Below are 9,353 nucleotides of genomic sequence, written 5' to 3'. Positions count from 1 at the left end.
TTTATCTTTTTTGTTTGTTTCTTTTCCAGGAATTCAATCAGAATTTTGCCTCAGGGAACTACAAAGCGGCCGCTCGAATAGCCGCGACATTAAAGAGTGGTTTATTACGCACAGCTCAAGTGATCCAGCAGTTCAAATCGGTGCCTACCCAGCCAGGACAGACATCGGCTATTCTTCTTTACTTTTCAACTTTACTTGATTACGGGACTCTTAATGCCATTGAAAGTATTGAGCTAGTGCGACCTGTCGCCTTACAAGGACGTAAAGACTTCATAGAGAAGTGGCTGAATGAAGATAAGCTCGAGTGCACAGAAGAGCTGGGAGATATTGTGAAGAGTCTCGACTTGAACCTAGCTGTGCGTATCTATCGTAAAGCAAAAGCCGGACAGAAAGTATTACAAGCGTTGACAGAGTTGGGGCGATACGATGAGATCATTGAGTATGCAAAGGAATCGCGTTATCAGACAGACTATTCCTTCCTTCTTCGAAATCTCGTCAATGTGAATCCAGAGAACGCTGTGAAGTTTGCTCAACAGTTACTAGCATGTGATCCACCCCTTGTAGATATTAATCAAGTCATCGATATTCTCTTACAGCAGCATCGATTGCAAGAGTTGACCTCTCTTCTCTTAGATTATCTTAAAGGAAATAAACCCGAGCACAGCGCTCTTCAAACTCGTCTCTTAGAAGTCAATCTCTTGAACTCACCTCAAGTCGCCGAAACAATCTTTCAGATGGATATGTTAACTCACTTTGATAAGCCCAAGATTGCAGCTCTATGTGAGAAGGCAGGGTTATATCAACGAGCTTTAGAACTGTATACAGACGTTCAAGATATCAAACGCGTGATGCTTCAAGGAGGCGGCAAACTCAACCAAGAATGGACGCAACAGTTCTTCGGCTCCATGGCCCCTGATACATGCTTAGAAATCTTGACCGATATGTTAAGAAGCTCTTCTCAGAATCTTCAAGCGGTTGTCGCTGTGGCGATCAAATTCCATACACAAATCGGCACATCCCGTCTGATCGAAATGTTCGAGAAGTTCAGTAGTTACGAGGGCATCTTCTACTTCCTGGGTTCGATTCTTGCCTTCTCAACGGATCCTGAAGTCCACTTCAAATATATTGAAGCAGCGGCGAAGCTCAATCATACACAGGAGGTTGAACGTGTATGCAGAGAAAGCAAATGCTATGAACCTGTGCGAGTTAAAGATTTCCTTAAGGTAAGGGGGGTTCCGCCCTGTTCTTCAGGGGATGGATGGGTGGATGGATGTCTCTCAATCTACTCATAAAGAAGGACATGTGGGTTGAAAGGGATGGAGATAGAGACAGAAGGTGGGAGGAGTGACGATGGATCCAGTTGGCATGTGCTGCATGTGTATGATGAGAGTCTTCGGGTGTGAGCGTAGGGTATGAGGGTGCTGGATCTTCTAGGCCTTTTCATTTTGTAAGCGTACACATATCTGGCGTGATTCGTATGTAGACTTCTTCGGGATATGTCTCCATTCATTTGTATCGCACGCAAACGTCACTTACATATAAATACACGTGGATAGGGATGTATGAGTATGTCGATGTGTATAGGGTAGACATGTGTAGTTCTAGTCTGTGTCTTACATGAGATTACGTAACTTCGTGTTTCTCTTCTCATCTTTTTCTCTCCAGCTTTAGCGAGGCCATCTATGTTCCATGTCAGTTGACTTCTCTGCAGGTTTCTCCGCTCTTCTTAATTGTGGGTCTATCTTCTCTCCCTATAAGTGTTACTTATCTCTTCTTTTCGCTTCATTCATCGTGACTTTCCATGTGGAGATCTTCATGTAGCAGTCCTCGTTCGTCACTCGCCAGCAGCCTGGTTGATACAAAAATTGAAGTTCTGAGGTGTATATCCATCTATCTATCTATCCTTTCGTCGTTGAACTTACCTCCCTATCTTTCACTTTCTTCACTATGAATGCATGCATGCATGCATTGTTCATGATGCGCATCCGGGGAAGAGATGGTGGAGCGCCTCCCACACAGTCAATAGATAGCCGCACAAGCATCACTCATGTCTCTTTCTCATACACCCCTTTCTCACCTTCAGTTTTTGCACTCTGTATGTATTCTTTCCTCTGCTGTGTGTAACTTTTCTCTCTTTGCTCTCCTTTCTTTCTTTCTCTGTCCAGGAAGTGAAGCTGGCGGATCCCCGTCCTCTGATCTATGTCTGCGATTTACATGGCTACGTTACAGAACTTGCGGAGTATCTCTTCAAGAATTCCTTACTGAAGTATATTGAGGTGTATGTCTCGAGAGTCAATGCAGCAAACGCGCCTATCGTGCTGGGAGCTTTGATAGATCAGGATGCGGCCGAAGATTTCATTAAGAATCTACTTCAGAGTGTACGAGGAGGTTGCTCAGCTCAGCAGCTTGTTGAAGAGTTCGAGAAACGCAATCGCCTGAGACTTCTATTGCAATGGCTTGAAGCTCGTGTAGCTGAAGGAAATCAAGATCCTGCTGTACACAATGCTCTTGCGAAGATCTACATTGATACAAACAGGTACACATCAAGATTCTAAAGCAAAGAGAGATGCAGTAAAAGGAGACAAAAGAACAGGAGGGAGGGGTGTCTCTTCTCTTCTTAGCGTCAAAGAAGATTCCTGTGTCTGTATGTCCATATAGACTTCATCTCGCGTCGTTGTCTATTCTCCGTCTTGTCTTTCTCTCAAGTCTCGTCGAGTTGATGCGATGCTTCAGCTTTTCCTCCCTGCTGTCATCGTCTAAATCTCTATGTATGTAAGATCGTACATGGCAAGTCCAGTGTATTTTCCCGCTGCTATGACTACAATATGGCGAAAGACCTTTTCTCCCTTTTCTCTTTCAATGGTGCAGATTGCATGCGTGCTTGCAATCTTCAATCGATATTTTGTTGTTTTCATCCTGAAAGTCTGTCTTCAGAATATAAGACGACGCGTTTAATCAATCATTGTTTATTGCACGCTATCCACATCAGAACGGTGTCTCTCCTGTAGACTGTTCAATCGTATATATATGTGTGTGGACCTTCTCATAGAACGAAATATTCTTTCTCACCTTCTACACTATCAAGCGTTCTCTATACCGTGGAAGTCCTCCTTCCATATCAGTGTTACTCCTTCCTGTCTTCGATCTTTTCTTTTCCACGTACGCCTCCGTCTCATTCTCGCTTCTCAGTCAGTCTTTTCCTTTTCATCGGTATCTCTAGATCTGTTTTTCTCTACTTCAGGCAGTTCTCATTTTCTTCATGAATGACAGTGACTGCGTATCGACCTCCTGACGGCTTGAGGGTGTATGTATGCGTGCACGTCCTTTCTTTCTTTCTTTCTTTCTCTTCGTTTTCTCTTTTCTTCTCTCTGTCTCAGAGATGCAGAGCAATTCCTCAAGACGAATGCGTACTATGACTCTTCAGTCGTTGGAAAGTACTGCGAAGAGCGCGATCCACATCTAGCTTTTACAGCATACAAACGTGCATGGGGCTCATGTGACGAACAGCTGGTTGAATTGACCAACAAGAATGGACTCTTCAGACTCCAAGCCAGGTAAGAAGAAGAAGAGTGGTAGTCGTTCTCTTCTCTTCTTTTTCTTGTTCCTTTTCTTTCTATTGAGGAAGAAGATGGTTTTGTGAATGTTTGAGAGGATGAGGAAGAATAGAAGAGCATAGAAGGGTGAAAGTCTTGGGGCAGATGATGAATGAAGGAATGAGGCATCAGATGCTCACTCTGTAAAGAGACTCCTGTAAAAGAAGGTACAGCATAGATAGAGAGATAGATTAAAGATAGATAGATTAAAGATAGATAGATAAAGGATAGATAGATAGATAGATAGGGTGATCATGCCACCATGTGCATGTACATATACACGGAGAACGTAGACAGATAGGTAGGTAGATAAGGCGATCAAGATGACGAAGCTCACCGTCTGTATCCTTCCTTCTCTATAAAGATTGACGAGGGAAGGAGTGATGTGTGTGTTCTGTTTTTTCCAAGGATCTCACTTGCTCATGAGAAGAAGCGCGATGCTAGCAACAATTGACATGTCTCTCTACATGCACACATAGGGTAGTATGAGGCAGCTATGTATATATGTAAACATATAGCCATCTTTCTCTCTCTCTCTATATATATATATGGGAAAGGTGGATGGGTGAATGTGTATACAGAAAGCCAAAGGGATTTTCTGTCATGTGAGGGTTTGTAAGATATGTGTAGAGACAATGCGGGATGTACTAGACAACGAATGGTGCCTAGAGAATGTAATAGGGGAGCAGGAGTTGTAAGCGAGAGTCTGTCTCTCTTTCATTCTTGGTATCTCTCTCTCTTTCTATTCTCTTGAAATGTGTCTTTATATGTCCCTTTACGTTGTTCTATTCTTCTTCTACTTCTTCCTCCTCTTTGTCTTTCCTCTCATCGATCCTTATCTGTCTCTCTCTTGCCGGTGTCTCTGTCTCACTGTCTTTCAGATATCTGGTCGAGCGTCAAGCCCCTGAACTGTGGGCGTATGTTTTACGTGAAGATAATCCTCACAGGAGACAGGCTATCGACCAAGTTGTCTCTTCTGCTTTACCAGAATCCTCCTCTGCAGACGAGGTGTCAGCTGCGGTGAATGCTTTCATTAACGCTCAGTTGCCTCATGAACTGATTGAGCTATTAGAAAAGATTGTCCTACATAACAGCGATTTCAGCAACAATAAGAACCTTCAGAATCTTCTCATTCTTACAGCCATGAAGGCGGATAGTAGCCGAATCATGGACTACGTCAATCGCCTTCAAAATTATGACGGAGGAGCTATTGCACAGGTATGGCCTCGCTTGCTATGCACTCCTCGCCTGGTTAAGAAACGCAAGTGCATGCTCTTTCTGTCGGTGTGTTTCTCATATAGGGACCGTGGCTTATACATCGTTACGCATGTTCGCATGCAGGGATCTCATCACATGTCTTTGTCTCTCTCGTCACCCGGTGCTCTCACTCTAGATAACGCAAAAGATCACAGCACTGGGCGATATATATGCAGATATCTATATACATACACATACAGAGGGGAGGCGGCGTTGAATATAGTGCTGTATATGTATATACGTGTATATGCCACGCTCTAGGGAGCTAGCAGAATGTGTTCACCCTATCCATGGAGATGCATGACGTGGGTGGATGGGTTGGGGGTGTATGATGTGCTGAAGGAATTTGCTTTTGACAATGAGGGAGAGAACATGAGAAGGGAAAGCTCTTGTGTAGCGTATCTTTTTCTTTATGTTCGGTTCAGCAAGAGTGAGGGTACTACTCACTTAGTCTGCGTGGGAAATGTCCTTACTTCTTTCCTGTCAGCTTATTTCTTATCAAGGGGATCCGCATTGTTGATGGCTTCCGGGCATGTAGAGACGGAAAGACACGTATCTATCTATCTATCTATCTGTCTAGGCTATATTGTAGGAGTCGTCTTTCTCGATGATGGCTGTCGTAGGGTGTTTGTATCCTATACGCACCCACGTCTTGTATATCTCCCTCTCTGTCTTGGTCGTCATCCTTCCTGACGTCATTTTCTTTCTCTTTCTCTTCTAACCCTGCCCTCTCCCTCTCCTCTTTCGTCTTTCTCTCCTCTTCTTCTCCTCCTACTTCGAACGTTGATTTTTCTTCTCTTTCTTCCAATCCAAGAAGAATCTATCTATCTATCTATATATCTTCTCTCATTGCCTCTCATCCGGTCTCCTTTATTCCTATCGTTCTTTCTTTCTCTTTCTCTCTGTTTGTTCTAGGTTGCCATGGACTATGGTTTACGAGAGGAAGCCTTCACGATTTATAAGAAGTTCGGCTTATATGGAGAAGCAGCAGATACGCTCTTGAAATCAGCTGAAGAAGGAGGAGAATCGGATCTTGAGCGTGCTGTTGAGTTCGCTCAGAGATGCAATGAAATCGAAGTGTGGAAGAAGCTAGGTCGAGCCCAATTGAATAAAGGAAAAGTTCGAGAGGCGATCGAGAGTTTTCTCAAAGCGGGTGATGGAGATGCCTATAAAGAGGTCGTCGAGAAAGCGAGCGCTGCGGATGCCTATGACGCTCTTGTCGATTACCTCTTAATGGCGAGAAAGAAAATTACTGTGAAAGATCAAGTGATCGATTCTGAACTTCTCTATGCTTATGCGAAAACCGATAGATTAGATGAAATGGATAGCTTTGTCAGTGGAACCAATACAGCTAATGTTCAAGCGATAGGAGATCGACTCTTCGAAGAACAACATTATAAAGTAAGCGTCAACTCATCATACAAATGGTACGATTACTTGTGCTACTCCGTGAACTATCACGACTTCTCCTAATACTACGGCTCTTACTTCTACCGCGTGGTCTAGCTATGATCTTTATACTCGCAATGCCTGTGATCTCACGGTGACTCCTCCTTCAACTACTGCTATGTTGTATGAGTCTTGTTATGTTAGTGGAGGGTTGGAGGGGGGGGGGGTCCGTCTATGTCTCACTGGCCTCTTTAATAAGATCAGAGCTTAATCACTTCTCAAGACTCATCTGTTTCTCACTCCGACTTATAGGTAGAGGTAGAGAAGTAGAGAGGTTTCTCCCCTTGGTCGCGTGTGCGGGAGGTGAGTAGAGGCAGGTGTGGATCCGAGGGGTGTATGAAGAAGAGAGGGACTCGATGCGTTTCTGGGTTATCTTTTTCGAGTTTTGTTTTGGGATCGATTCCGTTTCTCTTCTTGCTTTTCTCTGATGACCTGTGTCTGTAGGCGTTCGTAAAGTGAAGAGAGATGTAGACTGCGAAAAGAAGAGGAAAGAAAGAACATACATATATCTGTCGAGTTGTTTCTCATGTTCTTCGGCTGTGATACGGAGGTCCGAGGGGGGATCTCCTCTTTTCTTGATAGGTGATCGGGTGTATCTCTTTCGCGTGTGTATCGTCGCCTTGCTTCCATCTTCCATGTGGAGGTCGCAAGTCTCCTCTGTATAGTGATGATGCATGCATGCATGCTTCTCTAGTATTTCTTTATGCATGTGACGCCTGGTGTTGAAGCACCACTACAGCTAGACTTCTCGATCCTTTCTATCATTCTTCTGTCTATCCAGAAAAATCGAGAGAGAGACATCGACTACTTCTTCATCCCTCGGTCAAGGGCTTTTGAGATAGAATAATGAAGCTTGTTGAGAATCTTTTCTTCTGTGACGTTTGTGTTTTGCCTCAATTCATAAGGCTTCTAAATCTCTGTTCTTCCCAAGCCTCTTCATCCGGCTATCTTTCTTTTCAAGAAAAAGACATGAGAGAAGGGGAAAAGAAGAATCTTCCGTCTGTCTTTGATAGACAGGAAAGAAACAATGAATGGTGTAGATGCTTGCTGATCCCTCTTGCCTCCTTTTCTTTTCTTATCAGGCGGCTAAACTTCTGTATGCGTCTCTCCCGAGTTACTCGAAGCTCGCTAGCTGTTTCGTGAGACTCGAAGATTTCTCTGCGGCTGTCGATGCTGCGCGTAAAGCGAAGAACCCCAAGACATGGAAGGAGGTCGCATTCGCCGCTCTAAGTAAAGGAGAGTTGAAGTTCGCCCATACAGCATCTCTCAGCTTGATTGTCCATCCTGATCATCTGGACAGTCTCATCGAACGCTACGAGCAACTAGGCCTGTTCACTCAACTCATTGAGCTTCTCGTAAGATTCAGAAAGGACGGAGAGTGAAGAAGGGAGAGGAAGAAAACGAAAAAAGGATAAGAATGAAAGGTTGCTGTGAGTTAAGTGCATACGCAGAGCTCTATGGATATAGATATGCTTAGATGATGAGTCATGCGGGTGGTGAACATTCTCTTGTATTTGCAGACCGAATCATGCAGCTATATACGTGAACAGCTGACTATGCATGCAAGTATGGATATGTGTTTTACGTGTATATATATGAAGAAGCATGTGGTGGAGGGGATGTAACGCCTCTCAGTGTTGAAGAGACTCATGTTCTGTTCGGAAGCTAGGCTGTGTCTGTCTACGTGTCATGCATCATAGGGCTAGGAGGGATGTACAGTGGATATATGTATATATATGTAGATTAATATCTGTATAGACACACACATATCTGTATACGTGTCTGTGTAAATATATGTAAGTGGACCAGTATATGTGTATTACGTGCGTGTGCATGTATTTCGTCCTAAAAAGAAATCTTGCGTCTCTTCTGCATGAGTGACTTTTCGTGATGCACCCGCTGTGAAAAATTCTTTACCACTACCGCGACTACTACTACAAGATTGATGGATATGTTACGTTAAACTTCCCATACCTTTTGGACCTGCTATTTTGTGATCTACTCTCTTTCTTTCTTTCTCTTTTTGAGGGCTGTCTGGTCAATCTCCTTCATGAAAGGAGAACGACGAGCATTCGAATCTGTTTGGAGTCTGAAGGGACAACACGTGTGAGGATATGCGTCTTTTTTTTTTTTTTCTTCAGGAACAAGGTCTTCAAGGCGAGCGCACCCATGTCGGCTTATATACGGAGTTGGGTGTTTTGTATGCGACGTACGAGAGTAATAAGTTGATGGACTATGTTCGTCAACATAGCGGGAAAGTGAATATCCCGCGTTTGATCCGAGCATGCGAACGTCAGAATCTGTGGAAAGAGGCGGTGTATCTACACATGAACTACGATGAATTTGAACAAGCAGCTAATTGCCTCATTCTTCATCCAACTGCATGGACTCACGAACTATTTGTCCAGGTAATCCAGTTATTCTTGATCTTCTCAAGTCTTCTTCACTNNGAAGAAGAGAAGAGAAAGAAGAATCTCTTTGATACTTCTTTTTTGAGAAAGTCTCGCCTGTTACTTCAGCAGTCTTTATGCGTAGCGCAACCAAGTGCATGCATTTGAAAGGGATCTAGACTCGTGCGGTGGTGAAAGAATAGTGGGTCAGTGCACTTACGGTCATTTCCATCTTAGGCTTGAGGAAGCCTTCCTCTCGCGGTGTACGTACACTCGGTCGGCAGGGGAGAGTCCGTTCACGACGCAGCAAATTCACACTTTGCCGCGGAAGTGGATTTCTTATTATTAATGATCGATCCGAGACGCCTAATCGTTGATACGATTTCTCCTCTTCGTACCAGAATACGAGCGATTGCTGGGCAGTTTTCTAATAAAAGAGCTCTTACTATAGAAAATTCGTCATCAACATGTTGACAGTAGACACGCTTGTTCACTTTCCATCGGTGGTGAGTGACCCTGTACATACACCTGCGTTCCTACCTACTCATTCCCGGAGTGTTGTTCTTTCTTCTTTTGATGGAGCATAGAGAGTGTTTGGCTGTCCTTCTTTCCTGTATCTTCAAGTGCCTTTTTTGGTTCACCTGTCTCTTTCGGTCTATGTCTT

At 43.9% G+C, this 9,353-nt stretch overlaps 1 protein-coding gene across 1 annotated transcript; it reads left to right on the top strand.

Moving 5' to 3' along the window:
* Positions 1 to 26: 26 nt before the first annotated feature.
* CSUI_011031 (clathrin heavy) lies at positions 27 to 8,713 on the top strand (the record flags this gene model as incomplete). Its single annotated transcript, XM_068071132.1, has 7 exons — positions 27 to 1,223; positions 2,166 to 2,536; positions 3,378 to 3,554; positions 4,475 to 4,811; positions 5,766 to 6,251; positions 7,382 to 7,654; positions 8,441 to 8,713. Coding segments are annotated over 7 exons (3,114 nt in total), but the record flags the coding sequence as incomplete, so codon positions are not given.
* Positions 8,714 to 9,353: the final 640 nt, after the last annotated feature.

Source organism: Cystoisospora suis, assembly GCF_002600585.1.
Source record: "Cystoisospora suis strain Wien I chromosome Unknown contig_9382, whole genome shotgun sequence".
In the NCBI taxonomy this organism is placed as follows: Eukaryota; Apicomplexa; class Conoidasida; order Eucoccidiorida; family Sarcocystidae; genus Cystoisospora; species Cystoisospora suis.
Note: the sequence above shows the minus strand (reverse complement) of the source record. Positions and strands in the feature narration are given on the sequence as shown.